At 41.0% G+C, this 27,441-nt stretch overlaps 3 protein-coding genes across 10 annotated transcripts in view; 2 read left to right on the top strand and 1 right to left on the bottom strand.

The window, feature by feature from the left end:
* Window positions 1–14,737, top strand: part of wasf1 (WASP family member 1) — a 58,429-nt gene extending 43,692 nt beyond the window's left edge. For 4 of the 7 annotated variants that reach the window (XM_044168402.1, XM_044168401.1, XM_044168403.1 and 1 more), the window contains 6 exons: window positions 1,821–1,904; window positions 6,547–6,603; window positions 7,527–7,690; window positions 9,766–9,945; window positions 12,020–12,591; window positions 13,048–14,737. In XM_044168402.1, the coding sequence (XP_044024337.1) occupies window positions 1,821–1,904; window positions 6,547–6,603; window positions 7,527–7,690; window positions 9,766–9,945; window positions 12,020–12,591; window positions 13,048–13,205 (1,215 nt within the window). In that variant the 3' untranslated portion in view covers window positions 13,206–14,737. The remainder of the gene's footprint in view (window positions 1–1,820; window positions 1,905–6,546; window positions 6,604–7,526; window positions 7,691–9,765; window positions 9,946–12,019; window positions 12,592–13,047) is intronic. The other 3 variants (XM_044168405.1, XM_044168407.1, XM_044168406.1) reach the window with 3 other exon arrangements.
* A 736-nt stretch (window positions 14,738–15,473) lies between these two features.
* Window positions 15,474–24,339, bottom strand: kif25 (kinesin family member 25). Of its 2 annotated transcripts, none has more exons than XM_044169777.1 (15): window positions 24,201–24,339; window positions 23,986–24,051; window positions 22,659–22,781; window positions 22,371–22,512; window positions 20,479–20,582; window positions 20,289–20,374; window positions 20,146–20,206; window positions 19,984–20,051; window positions 19,814–19,888; window positions 19,507–19,653; window positions 19,053–19,229; window positions 18,099–18,253; window positions 17,751–17,996; window positions 16,891–17,046; window positions 15,474–16,534 (listed from the first exon to the last, which is right to left on the bottom strand). In XM_044169777.1, exons 1-15 carry the CDS (start codon window positions 24,267–24,269, stop codon window positions 16,383–16,385), a joined length of 1,827 nt encoding a protein of 608 aa, XP_044025712.1. In that variant the 5' UTR covers window positions 24,270–24,339; the 3' UTR covers window positions 15,474–16,382. The 2 variants fall into 2 exon arrangements, with proteins under 2 accessions (XP_044025712.1, XP_044025713.1); XM_044169778.1 differs by having other exon boundaries at window positions 20,146–20,185.
* A 414-nt stretch (window positions 24,340–24,753) lies between these two features.
* Window positions 24,754–26,879, top strand: ccdc167 (coiled-coil domain containing 167). The gene is made up of 4 exons (XM_044169779.1): window positions 24,754–24,903; window positions 25,131–25,225; window positions 25,345–25,397; window positions 25,659–26,879. Exons 1-4 carry the CDS (start codon window positions 24,754–24,756, stop codon window positions 25,775–25,777), a joined length of 417 nt encoding a protein of 138 aa, XP_044025714.1. The 3' UTR covers window positions 25,778–26,879.
* The last annotated feature ends 562 nt before the right edge of the window (window positions 26,880–27,441 follow it).

Here is a 27,441-nt window from a genome sequence, read left to right as displayed (position 1 = left end):
GAATTTCTGCACGTTATCCCTTACTTCATCTTATTCAGCCACCAGACATTTTCTTACTGAGTCACATCACTCTAATCGTTAGTTTAAAACCACATTTACACACACTATGTTACACACAAGCACACACAGATTAGTAGCCAGTGATAAATAAATAAAAAAGCGACACAGGGCAGAGAGAAGGGAAAGTAAGCCTACAGTGTCCTAATCTCATTAGCTTCTGTGTTAGCCTCACCCTCAGTGGATTAGCAGTAGACTATGTGAGCAGAGGGAGACAGAGACAGTGAGAGGAAAGCCCCAAGGACTCGGGAGAAAAGAAGCAAAAGAGACACAGACAGCGAAAGTTGGCAAGAGAGGAGAGAGAGAGCATTCCTGCCTCCCTTTGAGATCAGCGTTTGAGTCCACACTACATCGAGGTTTGTCTCTAGTGTCTGGATCCCCTGTGGAGACGGTCCTTTGGCTCTGCCTCTCCTACTCCTGTGTCATTATAGCACTCACAGGCAGAAATGCCTTATCATCATAATAGAATATATTGACATTTAAATTTCAGCCTGTTTTTTTTTTCCTATTTCATTTACTTGTCCAGAAATAGGGATGTATTTGCTGGATTAGTTCAAGTCTTTTATTTTTTTATATATATATAATATACTGCTGCCAGTCCTCATTAAAACCAGTGGGTGTCCATTGTTGCAAGTTAATGAGATGGCTTGATGAATTAACAAGCAAATATATAAAAAAAATTTCCCCACATTGTCACAGTTGACTGTTGAAGAAATCTCCCCCGATTAAATAGCTAAATGTCAAAGTACCAAATGGCTACAACACGACAGCTCAGAAAAAAAAATGTATTAACTCTACTCATTTGAGTCATACAAAATCTGTATGCACATCTGGTATGAAAGTTTTAAGAGACAGGTGTATCAGAAAAGTTACTATCAGGGAAAATGATAAAAGTAGGATCCTACACATCTCATAAGTGGAACTTTTCATTGATAAAAAATTGCTTTGATCTGACAAGGACCAAAGTCAAGTCTGATGTGAGGAATGTCTCAGCTTGTAGCAATCTTTGAGGAAAACATGGTGGGGTGAGCTGTTATATAACAATGTGCCAGCAAGAGCATCAGCGATGACAGTTTAAAAAATGTATTTCCTGAATATGTTTGTGTTTAAAAATTTTCACGGCACACCAGAGCAACTCTGGAGACACACGAGACAATCACTGTACGGTAGCAGTAAGCAATTTTTCCAATGCTAAGTTGCCTTCCCCCTCCCCAGAAAAATCCCACAATCCTTTTACTTTTAGGGCAGGAATTTTTCAGCCAGTGTGCTAATAGCACACTTAATTGTGTTCTCCTTACAGCTTGTTGCAACTGTTTCAGTGGCTGTTAGCTTGTCATTGCAGGTGCTAATGAAAGTGAGTCAGGCAATGGCAAAGTGTGCCAATGCAGACAGTGCATTGCTTCCCTTCTCTAAAACCTATATGTTTGAACTCAGCTTGTCAAGACTGACTTGCATTAAAAGAAAAAAGAAAGATAGAGAACTCCGTGTGCTTTTACCAATTACATGTTAATTATAACTTTCACACTCAAAGTATGTGATAATGTCAGCTATTTTAAGCCACATGAAAATAATTGAATATGTATGTGATATTTTGTAGTGTGTGGTAAACAGGATAGTGTTACTGCCCCAGAATTGTGTCATGGTAGAAAAAAAGTGTAGAAATAACGCTTTAGGAGCACTCTTCCTCTGTCTTCGTTCCTTTCAACATGTGCTTTACATTTGCTTTTCTGAATCCTGATCTAACTCAGTCTAACTCTGTGCAGCTGGAAATGCCTTATCTTGTGTGTCCCAATGGCATTATAAGAAACCGCTCTGAAACCCCTCCTCCCTTCCTCACTCCCCCAAAGGTAAGACCTTCTCCCTTCTCCTCCCTCCACCAGAGCATCTGCTCCCCACACGGTAGCCTGCAGCCCTCCCCTACTCCTCCTTCTCCCCCCAAATCCACTCCCACTCTGGTTTGCTCTGGACAAGTGAGCTCCCCACCTCCACCCCGTACTAACAACTCTCCAGTATTTACCTGCCCTGACTGCATCCCTGTTCTACTCAAAGGATAGGAGACTAGGAGTCATTGACACTGAATATGTTTTATCAGTAATCGTCCAAAAAAGTGGAAATTGTTGGACTAAATTTCCCTAAAGATCCCCATGTAAATCTCTTTAGCCCTAGAATTCTGACTAGATGTCTGACTAGTTCTTCACTGCATTTTTGCTCAATTACAGAATAGGTTGCTGAGTTTTAAACATAATAGCTGGCCTTATGCTGCATTCACGTCATATGAGATGGAGGGTAGAGTTGGGAACCATATCCCATGTTTATGACTTGCGAGTGTTCACGTCACAGGACAACTCAAGACAGTTAGTGAGGGTATACTGCACATTGACAATATAACGCTACCTCCATTAAACTTGGGTTTAATCACCTTGAACAACGGACTTTGGCGACATGAGGCGTCCCTATTTACTTGAATATCAGGCACTTCTGTATTATGAAGCGTCAAGTCTGATATATCGCAGCTTTCAGAAAAGAGTTTCCCAGTCCTAACTATGATTTGGATGTTTATGTGAATGCCATTTACAAATCTCATAATTACAATAACTTCCATATGACATGAAGCGTACATGCAAATCCAACTGAAGGTAAACTGGTTGGCACTTTTGAAGTTCTCATAGCTGTATCTTTTATTCTGTTGTAATGAAGAATACACAATGCATTTTGGCCGCACTACACTTAAGTATCTATGAAGTAGGAAAGGATACTATGAAAGTAAGGAATTTGGGACACAGCCATGGAGTAGACACTTCACTAACAGCAAGACAACCCAGAGCGGTCAGACGCTCTGTTATTGTGATTTTGAGTTTCACTGCACGTTGGCATTGGTGTAGTGGTCACACACATTCTGACACACGTTTGAGCAGAGATGTCTTCCTCTTTGTTACAGAGATCAAATTATAATAGCTACAGATACACATTTGCTTTCCTGGTAATAAAGGCATCGGCCACTTTTAGTTTGCTAACCTGCTCACCAAGCATATTTGATATTGCCATGAGGCTTCATGATAATGCAGAATATCAGAATGTTGCAATTCCAAGTGAAAGCACACCAATATTTTCTAAATTCATTACATTTTTTTTAATTGTACAATGATTATTTTATTACATTCATCAGTAAAATTCATAGCTGTAGATAATTACTGTACAGGTCTGTACAACCCAAATCCAATAGATCAGCAGCAGCAGTAGTGTGTGTATTGTGTGAGGGGTTTGTGTTATTGTCAGCGGCAGGATAGACCAGTTGCCGCGGGCCTCTGCGGGCCTCCCTGTGGGTGTTATTTACCCAGTAACATAGCTGCAGTTCTGCTGAGTCTGTTACATTGAACATTCACACAAACATACGGAGACACGCAGGTACACACAAAAAAATAAATTGCACATACAAGTGAATATGAATATGTGTACAGACAGACACATGAGAAAGTATTCTGTACATAATATAAATCTATAACTGCTGTATTACACACACTCATACACACTTGCAGTGCTTACACGGTGACACTTTCTCTGCCAGTACCAGTCCATTCAGATGAAGGATGACGACCTACATGTAGCAGAGGCACACAGCCCTGTTAAATTAGCTACATTTATAACGGCTGTGACAAACACGTGCATGCACACAAACACAAACACACACACACACACACACACACACACACACACACACACACACACACACACACACAGTGTTTCTCATTTTCACTCATACAAACAGTGTACCTCCCTCCTTTGTTTACTCTGCTTTTTTTCCCCAGCCTGTTTTCACATTCACGTTGCTGCATTAACCCCTTCACTCTGTGATGCTCTCTGTTGGACAGATGGTTGTCTGGTGGCGTTATGTGTTTGACTCTGTCTCTTTATCTGTGTTTCCTTGCCCTTTTTATCTGTCTGCCACCTGTCCTTCCTGCCATTCCTCATTGTAATATCAATAAAACTAAAATCCCATAATAGTCTATAAACCTCTGAGTAGTATTGCAGTATTGCATTTTGCAAATGTGCTCTGTAATGCTTCTTTAAAGACACGTTGACTGCAGACCTTTCAGGAAGTCAGAGGTTGGGCAGACTAAAATGAATCCTGCAAATTATCTGGCAGAATTTGCTAAATTTTAAAGGCTCGGCACAGTTTGGAAAATGTCAGAGGACGACATGTTAAAATATTTGACCTCCTGCTGCAGCTCCTTCAGCCTCAGCAGACAATGTTGTCAGAATGCATTGCTGTCTTATGTTTGGAATAAATGATATTCAGTTTGTCAGTCCAGATTTATAAATTTATAAATTTGTGTGTGTGTGTGTGTGTGTGTGTGAGTGCAGAGGCTACTACTCAGCCAATACCTCATCAGGGGTAATGGGCAATGATGAATCAGAACCTAATCAATGTGCATTACCATTAGGATTTATTCCCACACTCGCTCTCAGCGGCCCGGTCCGCAGCAGTGGCCGGGCAAGATCAACATCATTTAGCCAAACCAGAGGAGGTGCTGTCCACAACCCACGTTGTGTTGAATCAGCTACCTGTCAGCCAACATGTTTCATTTGAAGACCAGCACACACACACGCACGCACACACAGTTATTGAATAAGCAGGGTAGACCACCCTGGAAGATCTAAGTGACATAAAAGAAATCAATTAGTATTGGTTTTAATGCAGAGTCCCAATGTCGCAGGCTGGAAATTATGTTTTCTCTACCTTGCCTAGGAACATTTCTGGGGGAAATGATACACCATCAAATACAGACAAATGTGTACATTCACAAACAAACTGTATGGTGTTTCTGCTACTAGAAATAGGATTGCAATAATTGTTTGATTCCTCAGAAGCTAGAAAGCCAACAGGGAGAAAATGTGTTTGTGTAAAGGAAGTTTATAGATTGTGTTAAATTTCACCCACACTGTACTACAGCTTGCTTAATATCTGATTTTATAATGACCTACACTTAAAGGATAAGTTAGGCAATATTCTGTATTTTTCTTATTATCAACAAATCCCATGAAAAGACTAAAAACCACAATGAATTGACCCCACTGACAAGTGTTGTCTGTGTAGCCAAAGCCTGGTGTATCTCATTCCTCTGTGCCATAGAGCTCCATTGTGGTCTAAAAACACATCACCAAGACACAGTGTGCACTGAGTGACGAGCTCCTTCATTACAATGAACATGAGCACTGTAGTTTATTTTAAATTTATCCCAGATACACCGTCGTTACACCGACGAAAGCTAAAATATTTTCCGCCCTGATAATTTATATTTCAAACCGTTGTGCAGTGTTTTGGAATTTCAGCAATCTGTTACTCCAACTGGACTTCTTGGATCGTATCTCATTGTCTCGCCAGTACCTTAAACAACAGCCCCCTGCGTTGTGATATTTTCAGTCTAATCCCGACAACCCTAACTCACACACACAACGGTAATTCATACACACACACACATATATACAAAAGGAAATCACATACACACATATACAACCCTAATTTACACACACACACACACACACACACACACACACACACAATCCGCTGCTGAAAATATTCCCCAACAAAGATACTACTTACATTTGCTAAAGTTTAAAAAAATGAAACTATACATTTGTGACCTGTTTTTAGATTTACATCTTCAATATGAAACTAGAGGGCTTTGGGCTGAGTGCCACAGGCAGGCTAGGGAAGTCCGAAAGTATTGCTAACACATTGCTGGTTTTAGTCCTTTCACGGGATTTGTTGACAAGAAAAATATAGAATAACACCAGCCTAATGCTTAAAAATATTTGCCTATAAAGGTAGAAAATGTGTTTTAATTGAATTGTCAGAATTGCATATTATTTTCTAATATGAATGCATAAAGTGGCTTATGATAACTAAACCGATTGAGTGTTTAGTTGAACTGTGAAATGCGCCCTTCTTCATTTTAGTGTTCTTGTGCTTTAACCTGTTATGTATTATTTTGAGTTGACTCAAGCATGTGTGTGTGTGTGTTTGTTTTGCATTCTTCAGTGTGAGCTGTTGTTGGTTTAAAAGTTTTTCCTCACATGTAGAAACACACCTTTGTAGTTTGTTCTCCCATTCCAGTGAAATCTCACTCTTTCTACCTTAGTCTTCTTTCTGTTTGCGCTGAAGCTTGGCTCTGTTATTTCCCTGTGTGTGTGTGTGTGTGTGTGTGTGTGTGTGTGTGTGCGTGTGTTTGCAGTGGACTGTGTGTGCTGCTGCGTTCTACCTGCATTGTGACGTCCCCCAAGCTGCGCATGTTGTCATTTCTGTTTAACAGCACTTTTCTTTTCCCCTCTTTCCCCTTTGTCCCACCTTCTCTCACCGCCCACTCTGTTTTTGTCCCTGCTGACTGTGTGCAGCGGTGTTGTGCTCAATCCTGTGCCGTGTTGATTTATTTGAACCCCCTCCCCTCACCCCTGGTGCTTCTCTTGTGGTTTTTGTTTTTGTTCTTATAGTTGCAGGACCCCCGCATGTATGATCAGGTCTATAGGTACTTAGACCTTCCAGGGCAGGTATGTGAAAATACAGTGATTATTTCAAAACACTGTGTGTGATTTCTGCTACAGCAGCTCGCTGCTCAGTTTCTTTACAACTCTGTGTGTGTGTGTGTGTGTGTGTGTGTGTGCGCGCGTGCGTGTTGAAAGTCAATCATGCTGAAGTCTGAGAGGCAGGGAGTGCTGTGAGTAAATATGTAAAAACTAACTAAAAACTTTTTCAAACTTTTTTTCACTTTACTAGTTTCTGAGTTCCAGGCTTCAGTAAAAATATATGCTCTGTATGATAATTTAATTTGGTCCAAGTCAGTGAATGAGCACTCCCTGTTCCCAAACTTGTATGACAGTATTTTCTTTATTTTCTGTGTGATTTGCCTCTTCAGAGAGCTAATTCGGTACACTGTCTATTTGAAAAGTCCTCATCACCTAGTTTAAGATGGATAGAAATCACACGACGACGTTTTGACAGTAGCTGCTATTTAAAATGAAGGTGAATTGTTTAAGAAGGAGGCTTTGGTATATGGATTTTTATGAGTCACATGTACTGTTAAATAAAGAGGGTGTGAAAAGGCCAGCGGGGGCAACTTAGATCCATGTTTAAAATTTGGGTTTAATTGTGTGTGTGAACAGTCATAAAATGCTTATTTTACTCTCTGACTGCAAATCTCACCTTTGCCTGTTGTCACAGTGTAACAGGCAGTCACTGTTTGTTTTGTCTTAGAAGATGACAAATAGAATTTATTTAACAGCAGCTAATTTGTTATGTTTTTTTCTCTCTCCTTCTCATCACCTTTCACTGTTTTCTTTTTTTCTCCATCCACAAACCATCTCTTGTGGGTTCGTCCTCCATTTGATTCTCGCCATCGCCCAACATCTCCTGATCTGTCTCTTCCCTCTAACCACTTCTTCCCACGCCATCATCATCACCCTCCCTACCAAAGCTGAAGGCAATAGACCGTCCACAGGAGCCGGAGAAGGTACCGCGGGCGCCTCACGATCGTAAAAAGGAGTGGCAGAAACTGGCACTGGGTGCAGAGCTCGCCCAAGACATACCTGACGACAAACACAGAGAGGCCAACGGATCTGCAGGTTACCACGACAACAGGTATGGAAAGGTGGCTGTCCAGTATTACACATATCAGAGTTGGAAATTGGTTGTAACTAGGACAAAATTCTCATAGACAAACATTTAGGTCTACTTATAGACATACAGAAAGCCAACCTATCTCAGGTATCACCAGGTTTTAAGAGTGCTACTTAGTCACATCAATTGACACCTGCCGGTAACAGGCTAACATGCACTACATCCTGGTAACCATGGAAACACAGAATGTACAGTATAAGTTCTATTTTAAAATATTAATGAGTTTCAAAAACACTGATTGGATAATCACTGATTTGTCAGCAGGATGTAATCACTCAATCTACAAAAATAAATTGTGCCCACTCCACTGATAATGAAATCTTGCAATTTAGCTACAACAGCGATGATTAAGGTTCCACCCAGTAGTGATTTGCATTTATTGTGCCTCAAAGCTCCAATGCCATTCATATTCAATCGTTTCCCTGTCAGTCAGTGTGATTAATAAGAAAATATTTTATGCAAATTGGTGGTTGTCTTGGATTTGTCAGCGCCATGAATAGGATTTCAAGTAAATTGATACCACAGTGAATGCATGCTCGTTGATGTTATGACCAAATAGCCGCAGGGTCTGATGGACAGACTCGCCTGCACCATGATCACGGCCAAGCAGTACTGACAGAGCATTGTCTGAATTTTATTTTGTAACTGAGGCACATTTACATTTTTTTCTCATAAATAAATATATATATAACTGATGCAAGATACAGCGCTAGATCAAACCCAACTGGTGTAAGCCAGTTTGGTAAAAGCAGATTAACTGTAAATGTCTATGAGTAACTTAACTGATTGTAGAAGAATAGATTTTTAGCCTTGACCTGTGTGATACAGCCAGATATGATGCTACTTTCGGTATTTCATTTTTCTTGTCTTAAAATATCTAGATCACATGCTGGGTCCACAGACTCACTAAGAAAAACATCATGTCATCTCTACTTGTATGTAACAGTTCAAAGTGCTGTAAAATGTTGATTTCCAGCTTTTTGAAATTTATGTTTCCTAATTACCTCCCATCTTCAACTCTGACTCTCTTTTAGCACAATTACTTTTGAGCTGCTTGATGAAAAGATGGTTTTCTGTACTGTTTTTACACACTTTGTTGGTTTTAAAGTAAGCAGACTGCTGTACCCTGTGTGCACTACATTAACTTCTAGACCACCTCTGTATAGTGGCTAGGAACATTTACATCCATGATCTTGTTGAGACATTATCAGCATTGTTGTCTATTATAATAGTTCTCAGCCTTGGGGTAAATCATCTTCATCCTGTAGGATGATTTACAGGATAAGAAAAGGAAAACAACACAGATCTGCTACGCAAAATCATTCTTTTTTCTTTTTTTTACTTTTCTTGCATCTTTGCTTTTTTCTTTTGAAATACTGGATGTTCTACCTCTTCAAGCCTCTAAACATGATTCAAATGAATCTAAGAAGGTTATGAAAGAAAAGTCATTCTTCGGTGGAAGTGCTCACCACCTATTCACATGTACAGGGAAATAAGACTGTGTAGTCCCTCATTCGTCCTGGAGTGTTCCATCGTAGAAAAGGTTTCAGTCGTAGTCCAGATGACTCCGATTGAAACCTTTTCTACGATGTACAGGAAAATGTGTGACGAGGGCAAGTAGACATTGCTTTTATTGTTAGGGGCCATGGGGTAACAATTACTTAAAAGTTATTGCACACCATAAAGTCTTATAGACATGTGTGTTGGATCAAAAACTCACTCAGAAGCACACTCACTCAGACCTTCATCAGATAAAATTCATGGTATATGTGAATAAATTTTACCTGAAGAAGTAAATAAAGTGAGTACAAGCCATCGACGGTGGTTGTTGTAGCATGAGCAGTAGTCATATCCAGAATGTCTATTGTTGTGTCTAGCTAACTACGTTTAAGTTCTAACAGAAAAAATAATTTGTGCAGATAAGAATGTTAGGTGATAAGAATGCAATTGAATATGACAATAGACACTAAATAAAAACAAAAATCAGAAAGGGAAACCAAACACGTGAGAAAATGAAAACATATCTCTCTGCTCAGGGCTCCCTCGTACATGGAACATTTGGACGGGCCCTTCTCGCTGGCGGCGCTGCCCTACAGCCAGATGAACGAGCTGCTGAACCGTACCGGGGACAGAATGTATTCGCGGCCCCACGACCCTCCACCGCCTCCACCTCTCATGCACCCACTGGGAGAGATCAAGCCACCCTCTGTGATCAGGTGGGACAGGAGACAACACATAGCCTCAGTTTTATGTCCCCTCGGAAACCTTTAGTAATACTTTATCGTCTTGCAATTGCAAAAAGTTTTAATAATAGCAGTAGGTGCTCACCCACATTGCCAGAAAGTTACTGTAGCTCGGATTTCCAACTTACCGGACTGAAAAAGTTAAGCCTGCTCATCTGATGCTCCAAGCAGATTCAAGTGTGGAGAATCATTTGTAAACACTATTTCACCATGTGTGTGATTCACAAGCAACACGCATCCCATCCCCATCTCTTTGGTTTGTCTGTCTTTTTAATCTCCTTTTTTTGTCTCTTATGGATCAATTGGTCGTTGTGAGTGGTATTCCATTACTTGTCTTTTTTGTGAGTATTTATTGTGTTTGAGAGGATGAGGATTTTTCGCTGTTAGAGCTCAGCAGAAAAACAGAAGAAGGGATGGATGGAGGTCGAGGTGGATGGATAGATTGAGGTTTTGTGGACCAAAGCTGAAGGAAAAAAAAAAAGGACGAGGCTCGGAGAAGGGCAGGACCAATCAAGTGTTAAGGCCACTGCACGTATTACAGGTTGTTTTTCTGCTGTGCACTTTTGCCGCATGTGTCACTGTTTGAAGGGATGGAGAGATCAGAGGGAATGATTAAGGCTGTGGCTGCAGCACCAGAGAAATATCTCATTGATTTTTGCAGAAGTCCTTGCAGCTATCTTCTCCTTTAACTCACAAACTCTTTCATCCCCATTTTTGTCTGTCGCCTGTTTTTATTCACTTCTATTTTTCAGTCTTTTACTGACCTTTGGTTGTGGCGTTTTTTGTGTTTTTCTTCCTTTATAAGTTACTATCATCGTGTTCCATATCTAATTTTCTCACTTTACCCCCTCCCCATATTTAATGTAGCACATTATGTATATATTTGGTACGGATACAGCTTCAAGTGCGCTTGGAGGAAATACTCACAGTATTTTCCTCCCCCTTCTCTCTTTTGCTGTATGTTTTGTCGGCAACAATTTTCTCTGTAGGAAGAAAATTGATTGTCAAGATGTCGGCCTTTGTGTTGCACTATTGTGGTTAGTAGCTAGATCTACCCACATAGCTTCAGCATCAGTTAATGGCCAATACTGATAACATTCTGTCTTTAATGTGCGAGATACAGTAAGATCTAGATGCTCTGTGCTTTCAATACTCCTCTCTGACACGCAGCGTCCTTTTACTCTCTAATTTGGCATACTGACATTCAGGTAGACATTCACTGGCATGGCGGGCTGGTGGCAGAGTTAAGGAGTTATCACTTCATCCAAACCTCTCATAACACTGCAATTTCAAAAAGCTACTGTATGTATGATTACTTAAACCAGTGTCCGTCTAAACATGAAATGTAAGGTTGTAAGGTTGTTCCACTGAAAAGAAATAATTTGTCTCATGAACGATGTAGCACTTCTGTTGAACAAAACTGAGCAAAACAAACTGACCTTCACATGCACTTCTTCAGCAACACTTGTGAATTGACAGTTCACTGAGCCCCGCCACTCTTAGTTACTGTCGCTATGCTCGTCAAGCTTTCCATTTTCACTCCACATATGCAGTTTACAACGACAGCAGTGGCAGATTTTTGAAACAATGGGTGCTTAATTTCAGATTGTGTCAGGTAGAAGGCTCTTCATTTCTAGCCGGCGATTGTCGATTTTGCCGTGTGAAATGACAACTGTCGCTGGCAGATTTGATCAGCTGTAGCTCCATTAGTTGGTTGAAAACGGCATCTGCTCCTGACTCTTTAATGTTTCCAGCTGACTTGTTTTAAAACAATAATCTTGTTAAAATGGTCTTAAATATTCACTTGATGGCTACATACATGATATTCTATTGTGCTAAAAGACTGCTGATGATCCATGTAGATGACATGGAAATAAAGGAATGGCACTGTTCTTGTATCACAGTGTAGAGCTAGTTGGTTCCAGCATCATAAGTATAATAAGGAAACATGTAAGATCACATTTTGATTTCTTTTTGACACACTTTTCAGCACTCTAATCCCCGTGATGAGCTCCTTTTCTTTCTCTCTCCCTCTTCTTCCCTCCAGTTCCAGTTCGGGTTTTTCCGACAGCAGACCCCAGTCTCCAGCCCGGACAGCAGGTCTCAACTCCAACACTCCTCCTCCACCACCACCCCCTCTTCCCCCTCCACCTCCCCCGTTACCCTCCACAGGTCTGCGGGGCACCCCTCCTCCTCCCATTCCTCCTCTACCAGTCCAGCAGCAGCACCCAGCCATCCCTCCTCCCCCTGCTCCTCTCCAGATCGCCCCGGGTGTGCTCCACCCAGCCCCTCCACCCGTGGCGCCTCCCCTCCACTCCTCCTCCCCAGCTCGTCTCCAGCAGGTCCTGGACAGGGGCCCACCCATGGGCTCTGGGACCCAGTCGGACGGCACCATCCTGCCTCCTCCCCCACCGCCTCCTCCTCTGCCCCTCCCCGGAGTACGGAGCTCTTCGCCCTGTCTGTCAGGCCCACCACCTGTGCCGGCCTTCCCCTCAGCAGGAGCCATGGCCTCCCCGCCACCCCACACCATCCACGATGTGGGGGTCAAGAGGCACCATCCAGCCAATCTGCCACCCATCAGCGATGCACGCAGTGTTCTGTTGGAAGCCATCAGAAAAGGTGAGTTGTGTTTTTACCAGAAATGTTTGAACACTTCCCCAGCCCGCAGTGAAGAGTCAAGCTTTCTCCGGATAAAGCACATGCTCTCAGTTCAGGGTGAAGTGTGTATTTTGTTTAATTCCTTGGATGCTTTTCAGACAGCAACATTTTATTTAAGAAATACAGCAGATCTGTTAAATTACAGCTGAAAATTTTATCAATTGGTTGATGGACAGATAACTAATTTTGCAAATGTTTGATAATTGATTAATCCTCAAAAAAGTCATTTTAAGCAAAAATGCCAAAAATTCACTTCTTCCAGCTTCTCAAAATTTGCTGATTTTCTTAATTGTCTTTGATAGTATTATCTTTGGGTTTGGACTGCTGGTCAGACAAAACAAGTAATTTGAAGACATTTCATTACATCATCATAAACTAAAGTCTTTCCCTGTCTGTTACTGCTTCTTCCCACTCCAGGCATACAGCTGCGGAAAGTGGAGGAGCAGCGAGAGCAAGAGGCTAAGCACGAGCGTGTTGGCAATGACGTGGCCACCATCCTGTCACGGCGCATCGCTGTGGAGTACTCCGACTCTGAGGACGAGTCCGAGTTTGACGAAGGAGACTGGATGGAGTGATGGTGACCAGAGAGATGGGAAGGAAAAAAGGCAGCGTTGGCGGCAGAGGACAAACATGTTCAGGTGCCCCCCAACCCACACCTCGCCATCAAAGAGTCCTTTGTACTCTGGAAAGAAGCGAAACATCGCTGTTGCCCACTTTTCCTCTGTCGAGCGTTTTTATCTCGTCATATCTGTCTCGTGGTTTGTGTTCGGAGGAGAATCTCCACATTGCCCTCGTCTGTCTCTAGTGTTCCAAGAGAAGTTTTTGTATACATTCTTTTCTGCACACGACCTTGTTTCTGCTGGATTTCTTGTGATGAAGTCCCCCATGTTTACTATTATACATGAAAATAACTTTTTTGAAGAACCACTTGTTTTTGTTTCTATCTGTACATCAGTGTAAAAAGAAAAAAAAAGGAAAAAATGAAGGCATGTTACATTTATCCTTAGTTCTCAGCACCGTTTTTGCCACCTGGTGGCTGAACATGGCATTGAATGAATGCTGTTTTATTTTATCGTATTTTATTTACCTTTTTCTGATGAAACATTTGTGGTTTTAACGGGCCAGTAATTGCTGATACTGACCACTACATGAACTCAGTGTGAACACCAACTGGGTTGTCTTGTTTTCTCTCGTTATCAGGACTGACTTTACCACTTAGAACAAGCAAAAGATTGTGTTGGTATGTCATGTGATGATTGCTGTATGGTTGAAAATGAAGGAGAAGAAGCATATGGCTGCTTTGGCCACGTGTGTGCATATCCATCCACTTACATCTAACCAGGGAAATGTATGCCAAGAGATTGAGCTTTTCTGTCTGTCCAGGTTCTAAGGAGCCATGTGTGCTCATGTTGACATCAGGCAATGTCAAAGAAACACTGAGCCATTGGTTTTTAGTATATTGAGCTCCCATCCTTTTCTCAAGTTCTTTGCCATAGAAATGGACACTGGAAGTGATTAGATGCTGTAGATGTACATCAGATTTCCTGCCTCTCTTATTGTCCCTGATGAATATTCAGTGTGCTGATGAAAACTTCAGAATTTTGAGAAAGTACCCATGATAATGAGTCTGACCAACACCAGGTACAAACCACTCAACACCACTGAAGGCAGCTTTTCCCTCAGATCCCCCTTTACTGTGTACCTGCCCACTAACGAGAAGCCTTACCTCGTTTGGTTCTACAGCAGCAACTGTTGTTCAAAAGAGTACATTTTGCGTGATACTGCCTTTCAGGCCTGAAAGAGAAGGATACATTATGCCTTGTTTTGGCTCATTTCAAAGAAAATGTCTGCCATCCTTTTCCATTTGTTCTTTCTTCTACTTGCCTTATTGTTCGTACAAAACGTATCGTTGGGTTGATGAATGTACTGTGCTGTTACTACTTACTTGCCTGCGCTTGTATGGATTTGCTGTTTCTATGTTTGGGGGTCAAAGGGATGAGGAGACAGAAACCCTGGTTTAAAAAAATTAGATCAATACTGTATACAATGTAACTTATGTAACTGTTTACTGTAACAGTTTGCTTGAATTAATAAAAATCTAATGTTATGTTTCGTCCCTAAATGTTATGGGTTTGTTGTTGTTATTGAGCTGAGTTTGTCTCATCTCCTCAGCTGAGCCCTGTTCTTCATATGTGGATAACTGAGCAACAAGTCATTAAGCTCCAGCCTGCTAAAGTACAGGCTTGTACACAGTTAGCTGGATCATGAGAACGACTTTAAGGTGAACCCCAAACACGAGGTCCATTTTAGATATGAATTACTCATTTCATTATTATGGGCATCAGCAGAATCATGTTGTCATAATTAGGAGATGAGAACATGTAAATTATTAGGGAAATCATCAAAATCAGCCAGTCAATGCCACAATACAATTTTCACAAATGGTCAAAGGGACAGTTTACCGCCAAATCAAAAATACATATTTTTCCTCTTACCTGTAGTGCTGTTTATCCATTTAGATTGTTTTGGTGTGAGTTGCTGAGTTTTGGAGATATCAGCTGTAGAGATGTCCGCATTTTTTTTAATATAATGCAACTACATCGCACTCGGCTTGTGGTGCTCAAAACGGCCAAAAAATACCCGGTTACTCAAGATAATCCACAGTGAACAGTTTCATGTATGTCTTCTATTGATAGAAGGAAAATAGTTCCTGGCCAAGGGCCATCTAGTTTTTGTATGTGTTCCTCTTACTAGTGGAAGTAGTTTGTATAGAAAGCCTTTTGTGAGCAATAAACTGTATATGAATTGTTTGGGGGGTTTTTTAGAAGCAGAGGGGACTGTGCTATGTATTCAAACACTGTTTTTAATTACCTAATGACAGTAAGTTTCCAGTACATACAAGACATACATATCTGCATATCAGTTTATTATATACACTATTATAAGTAATACACCATTTTCTACTGAGACTATTCTATCAAGGCGTTTCAAAGATTTGTAATGCGTAACCAAACCAAAGGTGATGATTACAGATGCAGAATACATCAAAATGTGTATAAATACTGTATAAACATAGCTGCACCCAAAGCACTAAAAAAAAGAGAAGGCATGGCATGAGCAGCAAGTACTGAAATGTATTTACAGCAGAATACATGCAAGACTACTTCAGTCAGAAAGCCTTTGCATATACAGGACTATTGACTATTAGCATGATCTACAGTTAATGAAAGTGGAAATAAGCTGCTAAATACAGTAATTTTATTGTAATTCATTACCCAACATTTGTGTAATTTCATAGTCAATCGTAACTACTTATTGCCAGGGTTATTTACACACTAATATTGTGTTTTACATTCATTCATAATACAAATATTCTTCAAAGAGCCCTATAAGACATTTAATGCTACCAAGATCTAAAAACAAAAATATATAAAACTATGCTGGCAAAACCAATCTACTTCTTAGTTAAAGTAACTACTAAGAGTAAGAAATGGGATATCACACTATTACTGTAGTTATTCTTTTAAGGTTTAGGAGTTGCTAAAACAAATGAGCATGCAGCACCTAGTAACCCATTGATCAAATTAGATGTCTATTAACTGCAGTAAGATATTGTCATACTGTTTAAGGCTGTGTACTTTAAATTGTCAGTCTTTTAAATCGGCCCACATACTCAATCTAAAATAACACGTTTGCAGGTATGGATCTTCTAACCTCCTCAGTTCTGTTGAATGAAATCTCTTTGTGTCTCGTCACTTAACTTTGAGGGTGTTATTCTTCCTTCGGGGTAGCTCCTTCTGGACCTGACGGGCCCGCGTGCCTAAGCCCAGAGACTGCAGAGACTCGGTGATGAAGCGCTGCGTGGGAGAGACACACAGCATCACCAGCAGCTTGGCGTCGCCACCTGGTGGAGAAGATGGAGAAGGACAAGAGGAGATCTAAGACAGATGTTGAGCAACAATGGAAAGATTTAATTTAATTACATGCTTTGTAATTTTTTTTTTTTCTCTTTTCCTTTTTGGGTATGGACAAATATATTTTCCAGCACATCTTTACTGCTGAGTAGTCTGAGTGCTTCAGTGTTTGGGTATGTTTATGTTAGAATACTGGTATGCGGGATGTCTCAGCTGGATTAAAACATCGAGGGGTTGAATGCGTCTTTCCCAGGGGATGCAGACACGGCAAGCATGAGTTGTAAGTCACAAAAAAGAGAGAATTTGTGTGTGTGCGTGTGTGTGTGTGTGTGTGTGTGCGCCTCACCTATGGCATCCTGTAGCAGATGGGTGAGTTTGCTGTTCCTGTAGGGGACGTGTGGTCTCTGCTCGGCCAGAGCTCCCAGGACATCCGACAGAGCAGAGAGACTGCGGTTTATACAGGACACCTCCCACAGAGCTGCACCCGAAACTCCAGACATACCTGGTACACACATATAAACACACGTATATTTATGTGCCCTAAAGCTAACTGATCTGCTCAATGAACATGGATTGGTTGTCCTGGGTTCAGTGAACTCTTTCCTGCATAAATAAAGGTTAAAAAATAGGTCATTACAAAAACCTCAGCTTTCCTCAGCACAGTTTGCACTGTGAAACCTTTAAATGTGGATTAATCATTTGATATATCGTGGTTCAGACACCTACAGAAAACAGACACAAGCTCTATCTGAGCTGAGTTTAAATCTGCACTAAGCAGCATATTCTCAAAGTAACACCAAGTGGTGACTGAAAACTGTTCAAATTTAAATACCAAACACAATTATGTCATGTCATCAATCCCTTGCTTACCAATACTGCCTGTCAGATTGATGATGCTTTATATGAAACAATGCAAAAGGAAGGAGACAGGAGAAAGATGTAATTTTTGGTGAGTCCAGCATGTTTGAATGGAGAACTCACTGCTGTTTAAGACAATTAACTTATCAGAGCAAAGACGTGTACCCACTTGACAACTGAATTTAATTTCAGCATATGCCTAAAGCCCCATTTTGCAATTTTGCATGTTGTGATGGGTATATTTTCCAGTTAAAATATTGCCTGGCGTATCTTAAAACATTTAGGGACCAATGCTCTCATGACATCTACAAATTCAAAGAACATCCTTAAGCATCGAGCCCCTCTTACCGACACACTCGCTCCCCGCCAGGTCCACCAGCTGCAGCTTGGTCCTGAACGGAGCCTGTGAGATGCTGGGCCTGGGGGAGGGACATGGGGAATGAGAAGGGGAGGGGCAGGGAGAAGAGGCAGGACTTGCAAAGAGCTCATCAGATGAGTTGGTGGTGGCAGGGTTGGCACGGCGACAGCGTGGACTCCACCACTCCTTCTGGGTGGAGTGCTGCATGTCTTTCTTGGCACTCTGTAGCCTGCGGGCTGAATGATGGAGTAATAAAGTCAGGAATGTGTGGCCAGCAGGCGTCATTTATGCTGACGTGTGTGGGTCTGTGAGTGTGTGTGTGTGTGAAAGTGTCTCACCCAGGGCCAGTGCGTTGGGGCTCTTGGAGGAAATGGTGAGGGTGACAATGAGGTGAGAGCGTGAAGAGTCAGTGTGGACGAGGGTGGGACAGTGAGCCCTGAGCTTCAAAACGCTGCCGATGATCTGCATCACCTCAGAGGCGTTACACACAGGCCTGTAAAACATATGAAACACATACACCATTACCTGGCATTTCATTCCTTAAAGCTGATATTATCCATATTTTTTTATATTAACAATGGATCAAATGATACATGTAGGTGTTACTCATAGGGACAAACCCACAGCAAATTATCACCCAACTTTGCAGTTCCTCGCAGCTCTACAGAGTGTCAACTTACTGTTTTAGTTTTACTTCACTGTTTGGTTCACTCTCACAGCGTCGTTTTCAGTGAAAAAGCTCTAAAAACTCATTGTACAGTACCTGCCCAGTCCAAAACGACAGACTGGCCACCTTAAGAAAGTCAAGACGCCCAAAATTCCCTCTCCTTCAGCTCTGTTTTTGTCACCAGAGAAAAATACCTTGCTCTTTATCTTGATAAATGCTCAATAAACTTCTGCAGTTTGGTGCTGGGCAGGCAGCACACAGTGGGGTTTATCTGAGCTTTTTTGCTCTGCCTGCTGAGGCTGCAAAGTGGGGTTTTAGAGAGTGAAATTTGCTGGCCATAAAACAAAAAACAATTAACTAAAAAGGGCTATAAAGCTGCATAGATTTGAGGGAGAGTGGTTGGGTGGCAATTCTCTGTGGACTTACAAGCGACCCCTTTCCATTACACATTACATTAATTTGATACTTTGTCATATAAAAAAGTATTGATTAGTACTGCTTTAAAATAACTGCTACTCCAAAAAACATGGATGTAGCAGTTCAGCTGCAAAATCTCATATTTTAGATCCTTCATAAACAAAGTACAAATAAACACCTTCTGCACCTCAGCTCTGGCTGTACTCACTCGTATGTGAGGGAGGTGACCTGACTGGTACCAGAGGAGGTGGTGATGACGTCCCGGCGCTGGCTGGCGGCGTTGCCCCCCTCATCTCTGGCCAGAAGGTCAAACACCTCGTTGTTGTACACCTCCATCACTGACACCTCCACCGTGTGGCTCTCTGCAGGCTTCTCAGAGATCAGCCTGGGTCACGGTCACACACACACACATACACACACGGGAACAGATACACAACCATCGTAAAGAAAAGGTTCAAACCAATTATATTGTATTTCAACTCTCAGTGCACATTATGAATTAATGGGCTGAATATGTTTTATTTATGATGGGTTGAAGGATTTAATCAGAATACAGAAAGTTAGATAAGCTCTACTGTGGTTTTCGTGCAGAGTTGAGTCATTACACAATGTAAATATCTAAAAAAAAAAAAAAAAAAAAAAAAAAAGCTTTTCTGTCTCACCGAAAGAGCTCAGCAGCAGCCTTGGGGATAATACCCTGCTGCGTCTCCCGCTGCGTCCCTGAGTGCTCCTCCAGCGGCTGGGATCCCATCATGGTGTGAGTCTTCCCACTGCCTGTCTGCCCGTACGCCATGATACACACATTGTAGCTGCAGGGCAGGGAGGGGAGATGATATTCAATTCACGCTGAAGCAGTCTGTCATGCGTTTCATTCAGTTTGTTCTTCACTCACACAGGGTAGTGTTTAATAAAATATAGTTGAATGACTGTGATTTGATATAGTTGTTTTTTGTAACATTTCACACTCACCCGTCCAGCAGAGATGTGAGGAGCGGCTTGACTTCCTCAAACACGGCATCCTGGGAATCCTCTGGTCCATGCACTCTGAGAGACGCAAAGTCACCACAGTGAGTAATCATTAATAAACCGAAAATGGAATAGAGCAATGCACATGACATCGTGTTAGTGTTTGATTTTACCTCTCAAACTCAAATATCTTGTTGTGCACTGGCACGCCTGTTTTTATGCAATTCACCATCACCGTGTCCTTAAAACAACAACAACGAGGAATAACACAAAACAGTTGAGAACATTGACGCAGCGATAGAATAATATAAGTTCTAAGAGTCTGCGAAACTCACGTCACTGATTGCAGAGACCACTTCTTCTGATGACGCAGGTCTGACAGAGAAAAGCATAGATCTGGATTATTTTTTAGCTTTAGCTCACCTCAATTATCACACAGTATTTCATGTTGTTGGTGATGAATCGTGTGTTGACCCACCGTGATCCAGAGGTGGAGGACTGGATGTGGTCAAAGGGTAGAACTGGTCGCAACCTGCAGTGAACCCTGATGTTCCCTCTCAACTCCTGCAGCACAACAAAGAATGACAATGAAGCTCTTAATCAGATGTAAGTCTTTATGAACCTACTGTATTACCAATTCTCTCCTGACACTTAACATCTGTCCTCACCACCACTGTGTTATGGAGTTCTTTCCTCCTCTGCCTCTCTGCCCTGCACCGCTCCCTCTCCTCCTCCAGAGAGCGCTCCAGAGCTGCAACACGAGCTTGCAAGTCTGGGCAGGGAGAGCAGAAAAACAGTTATGTGGGAAAATAGTCCAATCAAAATTAAATGTAAAGAATTTCCTGTGGTGGACTGAGGTTTAAGGTGCCTTTTTGACGTCACAAAGCCATTGTGTACATTATAAGACGACAAACCAACACTGAAAAGCCTCCACTGTGTGCCACCGGGTCCGATTTGTAGAAGTGGAAAGTGAATGAATGGCTGTCTGTGTAACAATCGACTCCAAAGCCAGAAGCATCTGTTCTCTGGTGTAAATCTTTGAATTCAAGCCAAGTCTTTAATCCTGGAGCACACATGTACACACACCTGGCACCAAACACCTCCATTCACACAAGACAGGCTGAGACGTTCAAGAATAGACTGGATTGAACATAAATAGGACAGTGTAGAATCTATGTTTAAAGATTTTTTGAAACCGAAATTATTCTCAAAAATTCCACATGGCATTAACAAAAAATTATAGTTTCCCCAATCATGTAATTAAAAACATAAAAACAAGCTCCAAATTTGTCTCTTTATATCTGGGTTTGACACGATTATTCTACCATTAAGATACTTGTTGATGTAAAAAAACAAAAACAAAAATTGATGCATATTATATATAATTTAGGATAGATTTTCACTTTAATAGCCCAACAGACGGTTAACCAACCCACAGCACAACCAGCACAGCTCTATAAATCATGAAATATTCAAAGCTCATGTGTGAAGTGAAAAAAATTAAAAATCAATTAACAGGTCTACAATGAGCGAAGTTGTAAATAAAATGCACCGTTAATGTAAGAAAAAACTCAGTAGTTTAAATTATAACCCGGAGGTGTTGATACTAACAGAATGAGAATATTTTGTCCTCCGCAACTTCAACAAGTAACATCAACAATAAAAAGGTAAAGAAAAGTAATTTTGTTTGGTGCTACTTGTAGCATTATGCACAGCATGTGCTCAGGCCTATGTGAGCCAAAGTATTTGACAAGATCAGTTTTCACCAATCATCAGAGCCACGGCGACCAGCTGACTTGCGGGTCTGCACAGTCAACCTTGGACAACCTCGAAGGGCGGGCTGAGAGCGAAGAGGGGAGGATTACCAGCAAGCACACCCTAATCAAGATACCAGCAGCACTTAACCTGTAAACCACTTTAGAATGGAAAGAGACACGGAGAGGGTGAATGGGTGAGCAGAAGGGAAAAGGTCATACAGAAGTGAGAGGTAGAAAATGTGAGACCAGAAGTGAGGGATCAAAAACAAAAATGTATATTTTATAAATATATATATATACACACACACACACACACACACACACGTCATTCAAATAACTTCTGACAGTTTGAAATGGTCATTTTCTAAAAATGAATGCGCTGTCCATGAAAATAATTCAGGTACAATGCACGGCAGAGAATACAACTGAAATGTTGTCTCCTTACCTTCAGAGCCTTTCTTACCACATTTATTGCGAGGATTAAAAAGTACTCCATTTGTTTCCATTTAGGCAGACCAGCCTATTTTTGTGGGTGTTACAGGGTTACTTTTAAAATCAATCTGTGATATCTGCTGAAGATTTTGAGGATTCTTGAAATTTGTACATTTGGAGCATGTGAATAGTCATAAATAAATAATACATCATTATTTGAATTGTTAGACTCCCAAATACTGTTACTGGTATGAGTCCCAAAAATCCTTCCAGGTGAACTCTACCGTGCAGTCTGGTCCAGTGGGCCTGAGGACGATGTCAAAGATGCTACATGTATGTTAACCCATGGTGCCACAGGCTCAGATACTTACTCTGAACCTCGTCTCCATGGTGACCATTTAGAGAACAGCTGGCTTGCTCCACTTTTTCCAGTAGCTGCTTGCTCTGCTCCTCCAGCTCAGTGGCAAAACTCAAATACACTGCAAAAACTTCACTCAAGTCCTGCTTCACAGCCTGCCACAAACACACAGAGAGGACAAATAAATGCTTTGGATGCTGTTTAGACTTAAACAGACGTAAAGACAACTCACAACTACCACGTGCACACACACACACACACACACACACACACACACACTTTTATCTGAGTGCATTTGTACCTGGACCTCAGAAAGGAGTTTGACGAGGGCTGAGTGGGTTATCTTCTGTGCATTCCTCTGGTGCTGACGAAGGTTCAGGGCCTTGGTCTCCTCTTCATGGTCCCGACGGAGTTTCCCCAGACACTGAAAAGGATAGAACATCAACATACTTGTTAACTTATTCTGCACCATCGTGCCACTTCGTTCCTACTTTAGGCCAAGCTACAGTATGACTAGCAGCTGAAATAAGACTATCCCCCACTTGTATCATGTGATGCTTAATTGCGAAACTGAATTTTAACACAATACACAAGTTTTTGTGAGGCTGGTTTGTTTGTCAACTATTCAGTAGTTAAAATCATTTAAAAAAACAAAAAAACAACACATCTCCCTAATAGATGGTTTGCTCCAATGTGCCACACAGCATGCAAAATGTTGAGAGACAGTAGGGAACATTTTGTACATTAATTACGTGACATTACAGTTTTACAGACACAATAGACGTTTCTGCCATAGCAGATATAAGTGTGATCAATAACATTAATGATCTTCATTTTATCTGTCCCAACAAGCCACGGCTATGAGCAAGTTTGCACAATATTAGGACCCTGGAACTGGCACTCTTTATCAATGTTATCAACTACACCTGTTCTTTTTCTGCTTACATGTCAAAATGTCTACAGTTAAAAATGCCTATAAAACCCAATTAGACATATTACTTTGTTTAATACTAGTTGGCTGCTTACCACTAGTCTGTGTATAACAGAGACATACTGTAGCGAACAAGGAACTGTCAGTCTACTAAAAGCTTGTATCTTGGAGGAAATATGGTGAGTAAAGCATGTAGGTGAAATTAGTAAACAACTGCTGTCTGTTGGCATCTGTATCAGACAGTATCAACCATCTGTCCAATGCAAGCCTGTGGCTAAACTAAAGGTAGGAGCCTTTTTAATAAAAAGGTGACACATGAACTGAATGGCAGTGAAATTCAGGCATAGTTGATCTCCACTGTCTACCAGAATATTTGGTTCAATACAGCGATCAAATGTAGAGTGGGCCTCTTGGATACACAAGTTTAATAAAATCACATGATCCAACTCCCAGAGTAGTCACCTAGGTGTGAAAACCTGTTGAATGGAAGCCAAGTGGCTCTACAGCATACACAGACACACACATGGCTCAAAAAGTCATTCAGATAAAACAGTCATTCACACAAAAGCCTTCTTGAGCCACTCAGCAGGTCAAGAAATAAATACAACAGAATCATGCTCATCTAGAATAGAACAGAATAATCAGAGAGGCCAGGAGGTTTAAGCCTGTAAGTAATGAATGGCAGAAATCTTCTTACCTCGGCAAGTCTTAAATGAAGAATAGCATTCTCTGTCTCCAGTTCCAGTATTCGCTCCTCTTTACTCTGAAAGCAGTGAAATGTGTTGCTAAAGGACATTACAGATAGTCTGGGTAGTATATACGTGTGTGTAGAGTTGTTTGGATAAACTACAAGACGCTGCACAATCTCTAATAAAATAATCTCACATTTGGCATTCACTAACAGTGACTTACCCTCAGTTTGTGCTCCAGCAGGTGCACCTGATGCGCAAATATTTGATCCCGGTTTATAAAGAGAGGCATTTTTCCTCAAAGAGAAGAAGCTAGTGGAGAACAGAATGGCTTCGTCCCTTTCCCTCTCAGCTGGTCAAGTCGTGTCCTCTCAGGTCATATAATCCGATTAACAACGGTCAACAACAGCTCTCTCAACTCTGCTCACCTGTCTGCCTCGCAGAGGGGAGGAGGAGGAGGAGGAGGAGGAGGACAGCTTCCAGCATGGAAGAAGGAAACGGACGCTCGAGCAGGCTATTCCTATAGCAATGTTTTCATGTATAACGTTAGGCTATATGATCATTTTTGTAACTTCTGAGAGCGAAATACAGTCTAAAAGTTTGATCCTGATTCAAAGTGCCAGTTCAGTTTGGCTGCTGCTGTTGTTTTAATTTGAGGCAGAAGGAGGCGACTTCAGCATACAGGTGTTGATTATATTTCTAACCATTTGTGACTGGAGAAGTAACGTTATTGGTCACGTTAAACAGACAGAGGGCAGCAAAGCCTCTGAGGAGTGATGTGTCAAAAGGAAGAAATGAAACATTACGAAGAAGAAAATCACTTCCGCACAGTCACCGTTTATCCATCTCAGCCCTGCAGTGTCTTCTGTCACAAAATGGCAAAATTGAAAGACAGAAGACGAGAGAAAATCAGTGTCGCCACTGAGGTGAGACGTCGCAACGTTGCCTTTAGCTAGCTAGCTAAAACACTTTAGCCTGCGCTTGATACTGCATCTTAATGACCTCGCGTTCAGCTTACACACATTTCATTCATTCATTCATTCATTCATTCATTCATTCATTCATTCATTCACTGTCTTGTCGGCTACCTCTCTCTGCTCATGTCGTCAAATCTAGCTGAAGTGCTGTTATGCCTCACTTGTAAATGTCGTAGATTGACCGTTTGGAGGAGCGACGGGCGCGTTGCCAAGACAACCTGGAGAGAGCAGAGTTCAGGAGCAGGAAAGAGGAGCTCTCTGACAAGGAAAGGTGAGGATGATGAAGACGATGATGGAGATTGTGCCAGTTTCTATCTACACCTCAACTTCCAAAGATAAACCCCACCTAATGTTACTGCTTGTCCTTGTCTCGTCCTCTCTGCTCCACAGACAGGAACTGGAAGATGAAATGGCAATCACGAATGAGAGGGTGCGAAAGTTGGGTAAGTCTATATGTTCATTCTGCACAAATCACTATAGGCATATACAAGAATGAATATTGTGTGTGTGTGTGTGTGTGTGTATATATATTTAAATAAATATATTTAAATATACATAATGTCATTGAAGTGATCTGAGTTACTCCTGAAAAGTCACAGGAAGGTCGTGAAAGTTTCCATCAGGTTATGTTCCTTCATGAGGTTTCAAATGTAATGCTGCCACCCATTAGTCCCTTCACATCATCTTTGTTTTTTCATTTCTAGACAAGGAGCTGGAGACGTTAAGAGGAGAGAACCGGAAGAACATGGTGCTCTCAGTCGCTATGCTGGTTATCAGCGCTCTCTTCTACTATATCTTTTTTTACAATGAAGAGGACTCATGATACCACCTGGTATCTTTAAAGGGAGCTAATGCTCTTAAAAGAACAACAACCCTAGGTCAATGTTGTCATAAGATAAAATTTAGGGCAAGGAGCTGTGTTGATGAAATACCCCAGTTCTGCCTCTAGAGAGCATCATTGTCATTTTCTTGATCTCTGGTCATCATACTGGGTTTATCCTGCACAGTCAGAACCCGACCACGGCCTCTTGGAATGCAAAGTTGGTGTTTTAAGCATGTTTGAACCTTAATTATGGCCTTTTACTTAATTTCACATTGAAATCTCTGTCAACATATCCACAAATATGTTTTCTGTACTTCAGTCTCTTCCTCCTAAGGCAGTTTTCGGTTCCCTCGCTTTCTGAAGCTTTTTGCAAAAGTCACTGCAAGCAGGACCCTGTGTCATTAGACAGGCTTATGTGAACAGACGAAGAGAAAGAAGGCTGCTGTCTTGTCTTAACAGCACTGAATTCGGATAGTTTGTGGTAATACTAAACTACCAAGTGACAAAATTTAATATTCATCAGCGTGTGTAACTTGCCTGTTGATTATCCCATTATAACCCCAGCCCACATTTTGGATACTATATACACTACTGCAGGTGACACAGGATGGTATCACCTGCAACTCCGTAGATTTTGTAACACATGTGAGATTATGTTAAGGTGAAGAGAGTGAGCATCTTTTGTGTTTTCCTCAGCTAGTATACAGTCACAGTTTTTATTTTCATTGCTGTATAAACACCTGACTGTATATTATGAGATTCATATGTTTTTCACCTAAAAAAAAATATTAAATATAAAGTTTTCCTTATGCCACAAATAAACCAATATAATATTGCTGTATTTTCTGCAATATGTCGAAGAGATGCTTCATCAAATGCTGCAAATCAAGTCTGCTTTTGTCTTTTCAGTCACGTATGAATAAATATGTGATAATGCATAGTACACATGTCATGTGTGCAGTTAAATGGATGAAAAAATTTGATACATTTTTTGAGTTGTATCATTACAGCAAACAGAAAACCTAAAGAATGTATTTTTTTTTGTTTTGATACTCATGCTGGCCATGCACCCATCTGCTAATAAAAGCTGAAACATGCCAAATGTGTTCACAAATGTCTTTTTTTAATACACATATGAAAAATTAGGGTATGAGAATTGGGTTTGGTCCTTATAATAATCTGTTTATCTGGTCTTTTATGTGTTGTTTTTTTCATGAATACATTAAACACTCCATCAGTTTTGAAAGCATGTTTATTGTATTTGTATCTGTAATTCATCTGCAGTGTGTTAGTATAAAAAACACTTTTTTATATATAAAATCTATTTTGCAAGTAGAGTTCATTACATGACTCAGCTTTAATAGAGACCCAAATGTGTCATAATTGGATGTGTCATTGTTGAATGAAATTCATGATTCTTCCTAAAACATCAAACTAGACCAACAAATAACACAACAGAAGATTTAACATGTTGAGGGACCACACTACTCAGTGGTGTGTACAGTATAGTGTGGTGCAGTCCAAGGTCAAGACTGCAAAAAAGTCTTCTTTCTATTCTGAGTGGATAAAAAGTAAAACAACATTCCTGATATTGATTCTCATCGCTTTGACTATAATGACTCTCTTAAAGAATCAATCATTTGATCGGAGAACTAATGGTGTTG

This window comes from Siniperca chuatsi, linkage group LG16, assembly GCF_020085105.1.
Source record: "Siniperca chuatsi isolate FFG_IHB_CAS linkage group LG16, ASM2008510v1, whole genome shotgun sequence".
Lineage (NCBI taxonomy): Eukaryota > Metazoa > Chordata > Actinopteri > Centrarchiformes > Sinipercidae > Siniperca > Siniperca chuatsi.
The sequence above is the reverse complement of the archived record's forward strand: the minus strand, read 5'-3'. Positions and strand labels throughout refer to the sequence as shown.

Coding starts and splice junctions, on each gene's coding strand:
- ccdc167 (XM_044169779.1), top strand. CDS start 24,754: ATGTGTCAAAAGGAAGAAATGAAACATTACGAAGAAGAAAATCACTTC. Junction 24,904..25,130: donor AAATCAGTGTCGCCACTGAG/GTGAGACGTCGC, acceptor TAAATGTCGTAG/ATTGACCGTTTGGAGGAGCG. Junction 25,226..25,344: donor GAGCTCTCTGACAAGGAAAG/GTGAGGATGATG, acceptor TCTGCTCCACAG/ACAGGAACTGGAAGATGAAA.
- kif25 (XM_044169777.1), bottom strand. CDS start 24,269: ATGCCTCTCTTTATAAACCGGGATCAAATATTTGCGCATCAGGTGCAC. Junction 17,047..17,750: donor GGCGGGGAGCGAGTGTGTCG/GTAAGAGGGGCT, acceptor TGTGTGTACCAG/GTATGTCTGGAGTTTCGGGT. Junction 16,535..16,890: donor TCTGCTACAGGATGCCATAG/GTGAGGCGCACA, acceptor CTTCTCCACCAG/GTGGCGACGCCAAGCTGCTG.